The sequence below is a fragment of the Solanum stenotomum genome, chromosome 4, assembly GCF_019186545.1.
Source record: "Solanum stenotomum isolate F172 chromosome 4, ASM1918654v1, whole genome shotgun sequence".
Taxonomy (NCBI): Eukaryota; Viridiplantae; Streptophyta; class Magnoliopsida; order Solanales; family Solanaceae; genus Solanum; species Solanum stenotomum.
The window spans coordinates 3,897,690-3,911,229 of NC_064285.1; the positions used below are offsets into that span (position 1 = coordinate 3,897,690).

Here is a 13,540-nt window from a genome sequence, read left to right on the forward strand (position 1 = left end):
TACACTAAAATCTTACTAAATTAATACTCAGTTAATTAATAATTTCTCTAAGATAATAATATCTTTCGCTTCCGATTTGGATCAATGGAAAAAAATCACTCATTTCGATAAGATAATAAAATAATATATTTTCAGAAGACTCATATATAAATATATAGTCCCATTAATATTATATTATAAATTAATAATTCTTTAAAAGTACAAATATATCTAAGAAAATTTAGTGAAATATGATTATATTATGTTCTGTTTTTTGTTAAAATTTAAATCTAGTTGAAGTTCAACTCTATTTTTTCTTATTGCATCCAAAAGTTTCGGTGTTGTCTTTTCTAATTGCACCATAAAATTGTGAAGAGTTCTAGATGCAAGTGTTTCTTTACGCGTAACTGGTGTTGACACCCAATTTTGACCCTCCCCAATATAAATTAATCATCGAGCTTCCTAAAATCTAAACGATTTGAAATAATTAGCTTCATGAAATTCAAAATAATTTTCAAGTCATTTTAAGTAATTTTGTCATTTTTATAAAATGATAATACATATGTTTTACATAATTATGTATATATTAATTAGTATATTTTATGAATGTTCGAAAATTGTCTCAAAACGATTTTAGTTTTATCTAAATATTCCGCTATTTGGTTTAGATTAATTAATAACTTATATTTAGAGTTAATTAGTTTATAATTAAGTTAATTATTTTATTTTGTTAAGATTAAGAAGCTCGTTAATTAATTAATATTAATTCACTTTATTTAATTTTAGCCGAATTCACTAACTAAATCAATTTGGCTATCCCTTAAGCTTTGGTTGGCTATAATTGTAATCCAATTGGCCAATCTCTTCAATTCCTCTTAGGCCAATTTTGGGCCTACTTGACCAAGACACTCACAAGCCCAATCCAATTAAACGAAAGCTCCTTCTAATATTCCCAGTCGGCCCAATGCTTAACTCCATTCCCCTTTCTATTATTTTTTCAACTCAAACCAACCGACCCATTTCTTTTCCCTTGACCCTGCCCCATCCACCTTTCCTTCTAATTCCACGTTAACCCAGCAACATCAACAGAGAAGTGATCCCACCGTCAATATACACAACAAGAATTCACAGTGATACAACGTGAAATACACGGAGGCAGACGGAAAGAGCGAGGGACGCGTACAACAGTACGCAGTGCTGCGTCTTCTTTGTCCTCATTCCTCAACGTCTCTCTCCAATTAATGTCGCAGCAAGCACGCGTTTCTCCCCCTTTTCTCTTTCGGAATGGGGGAAAATTTTTAGAGAAAAGGTGTTTAGCCAGAACGGTGAAAGGATTTCGAATTTTGAAATTGGAATGGGCCTTGTTGATCCGGATTTTAGCCTCTTTCCCCCCAAAATCCGAACCCTAATTGCTCCCTATATAAGCATCTTTTCTGTTCATTTGCTGGGGGGATTTTTTTTTTGGGGGTTTGGATTATTTTGTTGAGCGAAAATATCTAGAACAAAATAAGCAAAAATAGTTAAAATACATACCAAATATACTCCTAGGAACCAGAGGAGGCAACTAATGTGAGTAGGAATCTCGTTGTGGTCGTGGAAAGTTACTTCTTTGCTCGTCTCGGTCTCAGTTTGCTGCGTTCACAAAGCTAGATAGTAAAATCGATGAACAGGTCTCGAAATTGAAAGAAAAGCGGAGCAAATCGGGAGTTGAAAAAGATTGGGCCAAAGCCTACCTTTATTTATTCGGAATTGTATTTTTGTTATTATTGGGCCTAAGCCCTTGCCATTTTACTTACTATTACTTGTTAGTTCCTAGGACAGGTGGAGAAATTGGGCTTAAGGTCCAAAAGAAAAATATTTATCTCATGTTAGACTAGGACAGGTGCAGGTGACTCAAATGGGCCAAAGGCCCAAAACGAAAATGGGCCCAAATACTGGTCCAGGCGAACGGAAACCCGATTTGGGTCCAACCTTCTTTCCCTCTTTACTTTACTGTGTTTGTTTGGCTTGCTAGTATTTGTTGTTAATTTTAGGGTCGAAAAGTTCGAATCCCCGGAAGACGCCTATTTTGACTTAATAATTTAACTGAATCAGTCATTGCTTAACAAGACTTAAAAGAACAATTTTTTGCAAAATTAGTTGACTTAGATAATATTTAGGTACTTCCCTTTTCCCCTTTAAAATAGTTCTAACTATAAAACAACTCAAATTTTGCAATTTAAATTAAGTTAAATTATTTTAGCCAAATAATTAATTGTTGGATAACCGCGTGTTAGCGGGCATTTTAGGTGCTTTCAAACCCTTCCCGAAATGCTAATAAGAACCTCGAACCCCTTTTAAATATTTTTCATTAGATTTACTGTTTTAATCTTTTGAAAAATAAGTTTTCTTAATTTTTCTTAAAAATTAAGTGGCGACTCTTAAACCAGTCTAAAATACATTTTCCTAAATAAAACAACTGGTTCCAAAGCTATTGTATATCGATCTTCAACTTTATCATCAACATTGTTTTTTCCAATGATATCCACAATTTGTTCTAAGCTCTGGACCTATGAACATGTATCATTTTCACTCAGCCAATAGGTTATTAACGTCCGTTTTATTGCGATAACCGAGATCATTAATCATGACGTAAAGTTCATGAATGACGTTTTCACAAGTGAGTTCTTTCAAATTCTTTGAGATTCCATTTCTAAATAATTTTTTCGGTGTCGAACACTCTTTAAATTAATAAATACTAATTTATTGGTTAAATAATACCTCAAGAAAATAATAATATTTCATGTTCTCGCCTATATTAATTTAGAGAGGTTTTACTATATACTAATTTGACCTATACTTTCAAATAATTACACATTTATTATTAATTAAGAATTTCTTATTATATATTGAGGAAGATATACATATATACATGTATTTCTGCTAACAGATACATTAAAATAGGGAGAGAGGCGAGCAAACGAGATAGTTGTATATCCCAAATACATGTGAATCACATTATATACACACCAAATACATGTGAATCACATTATATACACACCAAATACATGTATCTGGTGTGATTCGCATGTATTTGGATACTATATATAAAGGAGAGTGGCAATCGAGATGGGTGAGTGCGAGGGCAAGTGAGGCGAGTGAAATTTGTCTATGTATCCAAATACTTGTGAATTTACTTGGATATAGTGTATCTAAAATAAATTGCACCTAATTTTGACCTCGTGTAACCAAAATACATGTATTTAGACGCACAAAAACCTAGTAAGATTCGTAATATTACAAACTAAAGTGTGTTTAAGTAATTTGCTCCTAAACTAGTGGGGATTCTCTAAATTTCCCCCCAAAAATATTATTTGATCAATGTTGATGTGACACATTTTAAGAAAACTTTCATATACTCCTCTTGTAAATATATACTAGTATACATGCCCGCGCGTTGCGCGGATGATTTAAAATGTAATAATTTTATAATTAAAAATAATTAATAAATATATTATGCACTTAATAATATATTCAATTTGTTATAATAATAATAATATAATAATAATACAAATCATTAACTTATTTATTTGAGCACATTGAATTAATATTATTAGTACACAATTTATTTTAACTATAACTATATCAGCTACGCTTTTAGTTTTATAATATATCAGGTTAAATTCTTTGCAAGGATACTATTAATTTTATGATCATCTTATCTTTGATCAAATATCAAATACTTCAAATATTTTTATTTGTTTGTACTTTATTCATATCGTTTGAATAAAAAAGTATGTTAGTAATTTATTAATTCTAACATTTCATAAGAAATATTTGATATCATAAGATTAGATGGTATGTTGATACATTTTCTATATATATTTTATTGAAAATCAAAAGATTTTACAAAAAAAAAAATTCCATATTAAATTTGTGCTACAATATGATAGAAAATTGATTTAAGGTAAAAATAATCTCCCCAGTGAAAGTAATTTTTTTTTAAAAAGAAGTAACCGAATATAAAGGTAAAACAAACATATTGTTGAGATTGTCAGTTTTTAGAAAAATTAATTTTAAATAAATTAAAAAGAAACAATAGTTGAGGTAATTTTAAAAATAGTTTTTTTCTTTTGGATATTTGTAAATAATCCAAATGGTTGATTATTATTTTTAATGTTTTAAATATTTTATTTTATGTTTAGTTTTATTATATTTGTCATTGTTTTTATTAACTAAAAAGTAAAAAGATAACAACATTAATATCTTTATTTTGAGTTGATATTATTTCAAATTGTGTGTGCAGTTATCTCCTAGACAAATTTGATGAAGATATGGTTATTATAAATTGAAATTGTTTAAATTATTTTATTTTTAAAATTAGGATTTAATTGTCAGTTTTTTATTTTAAAAAATAAATTAAAATGCTCAACTTTCACAGTTAATAGGATTCCATAATTCATGGCTAGTTGGTGAAAGTCTTTATGTCGTATGTTATTTTAATTGAAAATAATTTTCAAAATCATCTCCTAGCCAAATTTGATGAAAGTATAGTTGTAACTACTTGGAACAACTCTTTTTTAAAAAGAAAAAGAAAAAAAGACAAATTAAATTGCTAATATTTTTAGAATATAAAATAAATTTAAAACTATCAATTTTCACATTACGGTTCCATAATTTGTGGATAGTTGGTGAAAGTCTTTACTCATCATTTTTTCCATTTAAATTAATTTTCACCTATCTAAATTTGCAACACAAATTTAAAACATATTTTTTTAAAAAATTAAACACAAAATTATAACGTATTTTTTAAAAATTTAAAACTCCCAATTTTCATATTAATGGGATCCATAATTCATGGATAGCTAGTGAAAGTCTTTACTTAGCTTTTATTTTAATTTAAGTTAATTTTCATTCTTATGTCCTAGCTATATTTGATGAAAATATGATTAGAATTACATGGAATTGTTCATTTCTTGATTATTATTTAAAATAACGAATTTAAATTTTTGAATGTTTTAAAAATTAAAAGGAAATATATTTATTTTTTAATTTGTTTTAAAAATATGTAATTTTTCGTAAATATTCCTCTTTCTTTAGATCTTTTAAAATTTGCCAAAATAAAATATTTCTCCATAACTTAATGTAATTTTTAGAACTCATAAACAAATCTTACACATTTAATACAAACTAACAAACAACAATTAAAAAAAAAACCACATAAGAAAATCTATATTACCCACATAAAACTTTTGTGGGTAATAAATCTTATCTCTTTACATATTATAAAGAAAAGAAAGTTTATGCAAATTATATATTATACGATTTACAAATTATCACTTATATTTATGTTTTACTTTATGAATTTTAAACATAACATTGATATATTTACCTGGACATTTAAAGAACGAATGAAGTGTGATAGTCCGACAAATACAAATCATCACATTATGGTGATGAAATGAAACTATCAATGTTTATTCCTTTACCATTGCCAGTATAATCTTGAAATGATCCAAAATGAAAAATGATGATATACTTTGTTGTATTTCTTTTATCATTTCAGTCATTGTATGTTCCTTCTTGATCTTCTTTTTCTTCTTCTTGATCTCCTTCGTCATCTTAATATTTCTATTGTTGTCCACTTTAATCTTCATTGTTGTAATGTCGATAACATCAACGTCGTTGTCATTATTATTGTAGTCGTTGTTGAAATCGTTGTCATATTAACGTTTTCAACATCATCCGATAAATAAATAAATTGCAAGCAAATATATGTGAACTTTCATTTATATTAATATAGAGAGATAGTACTATTATCTTCATTTATATGTAAATTAAATATAGTTAAATACATTTATTAACATATGAAAAGATAAATTTGTGAAATAGTAAGAGTTTATTTAGAATTCTATAAACATGAGTTTCTAGTTTTAATTAAGTTAATATTTTTTTTTTCTTTTGAAAATATAATATCTTCTAATTCAAATACTTCTAATCTTTCAATTCAAAATTTCCATTATAGTTTCATCATAACTGCATGTTAAAAAAAAATAAGATTAAAGAATTATAAATATGAAATATGCAATAAGCAAAGAATCATAAATTATATGTAAATACATCAACACAGTTTGATTTTAAAACAAAACATAAGATGAAAAAAATTAAAATATTACATGCTTGGCATAGTTATCGAATATAGTCTTAAAAGTGTTTCTCCTTCTACAACAACATATATTCATCACATAAATGGCTTGATCGTAACTTCATCAATTGATCATCTTCAACATCTAGAACTTCCAAAATAAAGTACAATTATTGATAATGTAAACCACATAAAACAGAAGAAAAAGATAATAATAAAAATTACCTTTCCATGAATGGTAAGGATTATTATTGTTTTGAATTTCCTTTATTGAGATGCATTCTTTTTCTTGGAAAAACTAAAGAAAAGACTACCGTATTTAAATTTAGTGAGTTAATACGGTTGAGTTTTTTTGGGGAAGGAAGTTAAGTAAGTGGGTGAGGAATTTTAGGGATAATTATTTATAGTTGAAATTTCTTTTTATTTTTTTAAAAAACAAAAAACAAGTTAAAAAAGAATAGATAATTAGATAGGTTTAGATTTCTTTACAATTTTGTATATCGCTTAAATATGCTTTAGTGTTATTTAAACGGTAAGTTGCAAAATGTATGTTTTTTTTTTAAAAAAAAATTGTTTTATATTGTTATTTATTTTAAAAGTTGAATTTAAATATTAATTTCCAAAATAGATTTTTTTTAAAAGTAGTTTTATATTGTTATTTGTTTTTAAAGTTGAATTTAAATGTTAAGTTTCAAAACGTTTTTTTTTAAAATGTTTTATATTGTTCTTTGTTTTTAATATTGAATTTTATTATTTATATTAACTAAAAATATCATTTTTAAAACTAAAATTTAAGAATATTTGTGGTAATGACACGTGACATTTTTTTCTCTCCTATTATATATAGATAGATATATAGATAGATTATTATTATTATCATTATTATTATTATTATTATATTGTTATTATCATCATTATTATTATTATATTAAATTGTACTTCAATTTTAAAATTGTATTTCAAAAAGAAAAATTTTAAATTCAAATTTAAAAATAGTTTTCGTGGAAACTGATTCCTTTAAAATCCAAATTAAAAACAGTAACCTTTATTTCTTTTTGGTTAATTTAAGATAGATAATTAAAACATTTTTAATTAATTTTTGAATTTTAAAATTGTTAAATTTGTGTGATGTTGACATGTGTCATTCTAATTCTAATTATTGACATGTGTCTATATTTATTTATTTAATTATTGATTATTAAATATTTAAAAATATTTAAAATTCTGAAAATTTTGTGGTGTTGACATGTGTCATTTTTTCTTCTCCTTTTATATATAGATAGATTATTTGACTCATATTGATATATGTTGTAAGAAAATTTTAATTAAAAATGTATTTTACTAAATTATGTGGGCGTCTAGCTATGTTTTATTGTGAAATTTAAAGAAAAAAATTATTTTGTTTTTAAAGTAAAAAAAAATGATATTTGAAAATTAAAGTGGTATTTGACTATGAATATAAATAGGAGTTGTTTTATACTTTTTGTGAGTGATTTAAAATTAAAATACATTTTTGTTGTTTTTCAAATTCTTGAAAATTCTGGATTTCAACTTCGAGTTTAATTCCGGAACTTTATGATCAAACGTGTCTTTTAGAGTTCAAATGATCTTTTTGAAACTTTAAATTTAACTACTATTACTACTATATTTAGTTATTTAATACTAAGAGTAGTATGGTAAAAAAAATAATGAAACTCTCTTGATTTGATAAAATAGACAAATAAAAATAAAACATCTATATTTGATATAAAATGCAAGTAAAATGAGACAAGGGATTATATCAATTAACAAAAATAATCGTTAATGTATACAAAAAAAGGAGTAAATTTCCTGAAATTGTCACCCATGTTTGAGAAATTGCTTACTCTCGAAATATACTTAACTATTCCCTCCGTCTAACAATAGTTGTCCACTATACTATTTTGGGATGTCCAACAATACTTTTCTACTTTATGAATTTAATTGATAATTTATACTTAGTTCCTAATTATCTTTATCATTAATTATAGTTATTTCTCTATCACATATTTCAAGACATTGTATTTATTATATTTTAAGGGTGATATAGTAAAATTACCCTTTTATTTATAATTTCTTAAGAATTGTACAAAATCAATAATGGATAAATATTGTTGGACAGAGGTGGTAATAAAAATCTTCTTTTCTCGTAGTTAGATGTCATGTCACATTAAACTTTTTTATTTCAATTATGCATTTATTAACCATCCATAATTTAGACCGGTAAAAATAATACTTCCTCCGTCCCATTTTATGTGGCTCCATTTAGTTCGTCCCCAAATGAATGTCACATTATTATAATTAGAAACAATTTAACTTTAAAATATCTCTTTTACCCCTAATGAAATATTTTTCAACCACATAAATATCTCAAAATTGCTTTAGACCACAAGTTTCAAATTTTTTTCTTGTTTTCTTAAATACCATGTTAAGTCTGGGACAGAGAGAATACAAGATACACAAAAAATCTTATACTACTTCATAAATACCCATTTTATCTTAATAAGATAGTTACGAACCACACAAATATTTATAATTTATTTTAATTATAAATTTTAAAAGTTTTTCTTCATTTCATACATTTGTCAAATAACCATCACATAATCAAAAGGGATGAAAGAATAATAGACATCATGATAATATGATTATCACTTTAAAAAAAGACATGAATACATAGACATGACCCTTAACTTGGTATCAGCTGACAACTATGACCTTTAACTTTGGGTGTGCACAAGTAGGTACTTAAACTTGTATAAAATTAAACAAATGAATACATTTGTCCTACATGACAATTTTGTGAATCATACGTGTATTATGTCATGTAGGACACGTTTATGTAGATATTTGTGGTTCATAATTTATTGTTGAGTTTGACTTATGTGCACTAATAGTATAAAGTTCACACTATCATGTCATGATAATAGACAAATGTAACCTAGTATTGCTTCCTAGCAATCATCATCATCAAGATGTACAGTGTCATCTCAAAGAAGTTGTTGCCCCTTAGAATTTAGGCCTACTTAGGTGCTGGTCCAGGAATTGAATTTAAGATAATTAGGCTGATGATCTTTGGAGTGCAGCTCTGGTGCAAGGTCTTAGTTTATAGTTATATGTTGCTATCAGCATCATTTGACTTTATCATCTTTGGAGTTTGGACAGCAAGGTGTCACTTATCATTAAACGATCGCGGTTGACGATACTTTACAGTTAATTTAACTTTTGTGCATCGATAGGCGATAGTGTATTGGAGTAACTTTTTAATACTACAGTCAAATCTCTCTATAACAACCTCGTTTGTCCCAATACTTTGGCTTCTATAATGAAGTGTTGTAAAGATATGACACCTTTTGGGGTTGAGTTAGGCCCAGTGCCATATCTTTAATACTCCATATATTTGCCCTTTGAACAATATTTGTAATCAAGTACTATTACCATGATTGATGTTCTTCTGTTTACACTTACTACACAAAGCTAAGGAAAACCCCAAAACAGAATTAAATATGTTAGTACCATTTACTTAGCTAGCTACTAAATGTTTGGGACTGTGACTTAGTATAATTGTATTGTATTAGCAACTAAAGAAAAGATTAGCGACAGCAGGAACAGTTAGCAAGCTACTTGAAAATAGATGTTACTTTTGCCTTAAGTTTTTGTTTATTACACAAATGTAGCATTGCTTTTCTGTGTTTATTCATTATGTCTGAAAAGAGAAAGTGCAGGGGAGAATTGTGATTACAAATGAGCAAGAAGGTTGTCGATATTTTGGCGTGGCCTACATTTTGCTAGCAATGGTATAGCCTTCGGCATAGTGAGTCCAGGTCCTTCAGTCATGTCTACCAGTTCTTCGCTTACTCTCTCCCATTCAAAGCACTGAATAAGTGATCCTAATGCCAAACCAGCCACATGCATTGCCAAATTCTCACCTGGACATCCTCTCCTGCCATATCCAAATGGCATTAGCCTGAACCCGTCTCGTTGACCTTTGAAATCGATAAACCTTTCAGGCTTGAACTCATTTGGCTTGTCCCACAATTTAGCATCATTTTGTATTGCCCACAAATTCACTAGCAACATTGTCCCACGGGGTACATGAAAACCTCCAACGACACACTCATCCGAGGACTCGTGTGGCACGAGTAATGGACCAGCTGGGCACATTCGGAGAGTTTCGTTTATGATTCCATGGAGATAAGGGAGTTGAGCAAGGTCTGAATCATCAAGTAATCTTGATGAGTCTCTGATGTGAGTGTCGATTTCATTTTGAGCTTTCTTTAGTTCCTCGGGATTGTTCAGAAGAAGTGATAATGCCCATTCCATTGTGATAGCTGTAGTATCAGTACCTGCTGTAAACATGACCATTCCCATGCCCCTTATCACTTCATCTGTGTAATAATCAGGCTCCGAATCTTGGAGGGATAAGAGAACATCAATCATGGTGTTGTTACTTGGCTCCACAGAAGATCCCTTTCGGCGGTTCTTGTGCTCTATAATCAATTCTTGCATGAATTTATCCCTCTTCTCCTGCACTAACTTCACCTTATCCTCAAGTTTGTTTATTCCAATCCATTTAAGAAGCGGCACAAAATCTCCTATATTTGTTGCACCACTCACTTGGAAACTTTCTGTGACAATCTCTTTAAACCTTCTAGATGTCTCCAACTTCTCATCAGAATCACCATAGTATGGCTTCCCAGCAATCATCATCATCAAGATGTTCAGTGTCATCTCAAAGAAAGCCGCTTTCATATCCACCACGTTTGTGTTAGGATCTCCACCAATGGTTTTTCCCCTTACAAGTCGTTGAAGCAGATTGTGAACCTCATTTCTACGAATATCAGCACACATTTGAACTCTCAGAGTGGACAAGATTTCAAGAGTAGCAATCCTTCTTAAGTTGCGCCAATGTTGACCATAGGATGCCCAAAGAAGAGTGGTATAATTGTAACCAAGATGTTTTCCAGCAAGCAACCTCGGACGGTTGGCAAAAACAACGTCGTTTTTGGTGAAACATTCCTCTGCAAGAGAAGGGGAGGAGACGAGTAGGACAGGACGCGATCCAAATCGGAGGTAAAGCAAAGGACCGTGTTTTTCTGAGATGTTGGCTAATGCTTTATGAATTGGTTTCTTGAATAGATATAGATGACCTATAATGGGCAAAGAGATAAAGGGACTTGGTGGGAGATTTTGGAATTTTCTAAGGACATGATTCTTTAGAAAGTAAAGGAAAGTGAAGATGAGTATGTAGTATGAAATTTCCATGGTTGGTGCAGATACTTCTTACAGTAACTCTAAATAACAGAATACTGAAATTTTTATACCTTCTGGAATGGGAATTTAGGCCTACTTTGGTGCTGGTCCAGGAATTGAATTTGAGATAATTAGGCTGATGATCTATAGAGTGCAGCTCTGGTGCAAGGTCTTACTTTATAGTTATATGTTGCTATCAGCATCATTTGACTTTATCATCTTTGGAGTTTGGACAGCAAGGTGTCACTTATCATGGTTTATGATACTTTACAGTTAATTTAACTTTTGTGCATAGATAGACGATAGTGTATTGGAGTTACTTTTTAATACGGCCAAATCTCTCTATAACAGTCTCATTTGTCCCAATACTTTGGCTTCTATAATGAAGTATTGTAAAGATATGGCACCTGGGCCTAACCTAGTTTATGGGGTTGAATTAGGCTCAGGTGTCATATCTTTACATGGTATCAAAGCCAAGTCCATCCCCGTTAGGACTCCCGTTCCACGCTCCATCGGCAGCACCTTCAGGTCCTTGGCTTCAGTAATAGCATCAACCTTGCTTGCCCATGACTTAGGAAGGATTCGAAGAATCTTCCTAACCTGTTTACTTGGGTGAACAGGTTCTCCCAAGCAGCGTAGTTCATTAGTGATGGAGGTGAATCTGGAATGCATGTCATGGATTGTTTCTCCCTCTTTCATTGTGAAGTTCTCATACTGGGTAGTCAGCATGTCTACCTTTGGCTCCTTCACTTGTTTCGTACCCTCATGAGCAGTCTTGAGGCAGTCCCAAATTTCTTTTGCTGATTCACAGGCAAAAATATGATTATACTCTTCAACACCTATACCACACACCAACAATCTCTTAGCTTTGTAACTCTTTTCAATCTTCTTCCTGTCAGCTTCATCGTACTGTTGTCGAGTCTTTGGAATGACTCTTGTGATTTCTCCATCTTTCACTTCCATTGTAGGGACAAAGGGTCCGTCTAGCACTATGTCCCACAACTCACTGTCCTCAACCATTAGATAATTGTGCATCCTCGTCTTCCACCAGCTGTAGAACTGACCATTGAAGCAAGGTGGCCTGGTCGATGATTGTCCTTTTTCTAGGTTCAGTGGAGCAAACCATATTTCCACGGGAATCTCTCTTGGTGTTAACCAGTTAGAGAGCCCCTGCTCTGATACTAATTGTTAAGATGAATGTGTCCATTATCAGTCAATGGACCAGGTTCGTTGACACAATAAGAACAGTAATAAACAACACAAGCAATAAAGTAAACAACGCAAGCAGTTTACGTGGAAACCCCCTTGCTCAAGGGCGGCGAAAACCACGACCTGTGCTCACAGGATTTCAACCCAACTCCATTTAACTCTGAAAGGAGCAACGATTCAGATTATAAATTCTTGTAACCTAGGAATTTAACTCTAAATCCCTTCCCCCTCAGTGTAGCAACTCTACTACAAAGAAAAAACTAAGCAATAACTTTATTTCCCACTAAACCACCTAATTCTAGATGATTTAGACTTCAACTAAGCAACAACTTTGTTGCCCACTAAACCACCTAACTCTAGATGATTTAGACTGCAACTAAGCAACAACTATGTTACCCACTAAACCAATTAGCTCTAACTGATTTAGACGTTTTGACTGAAACGAACAATGATCTGATTCCTTTATAACACAGGAATTAAGATTGGGCACCGGACTGGAACGGGATGGGTTGACCGGTCCCAGGATGAGACGGACTGGAATTACTGGGATGAATACTCGGCTCCATTCCGTCCCATCCCACTATATACCGGGATGGTACCGGAATGGAACGGATCGGAATGGGACGGGACGGGACGACACATATTTCAAAAAATAATTTTTTTAGTAATTTTGAATTACGAAAATATGAATGTTTTTTTATTTTTCTAAGTTTAATAGTTTTGAAATTTATAATGTAATTTTACGTAAGTTTATTTTAAAGATTTTTTTTAAAATTTTACTTACTTTAAAGTTTTTTTTAAAAAAATTTACTTATTAAGAATTCCAAATTGTTAAACATTACAAGGAAATGAGAGCAGAATGGATAGTAAGAATTCATAAAACTGATACAAATTATCTAGACAAATGTAACGTCGTTTATTTGTTGTGTCTGAAAAGAGAGTGCAGGGGAGAATTTTGAT

At 30.3% G+C, this 13,540-nt stretch overlaps 1 protein-coding gene across 1 annotated transcript; it reads right to left on the reverse strand.

The window, feature by feature from the left end:
- Window positions 1-9,828: 9,828 nt before the first annotated feature.
- On the reverse strand, window positions 9,829-11,383 carry LOC125862397 (cytochrome P450 81Q32-like). Its single transcript, XM_049542448.1, has one exon. It carries the CDS (start codon window positions 11,381-11,383, stop codon window positions 9,857-9,859), a length of 1,527 nt encoding a protein of 508 aa, XP_049398405.1. The 3' UTR covers window positions 9,829-9,856.
- Between the last annotated feature and the right edge of the window lie 2,157 nt (window positions 11,384-13,540).

Bases quoted from the DNA above. Each gene is read 5' to 3' on its own strand.
- LOC125862397 (XM_049542448.1), bottom strand. From the start codon at position 11,383: ATGGAAATTTCATACTACATACTCATCTTCACTTTCCTTTACTTTCTA.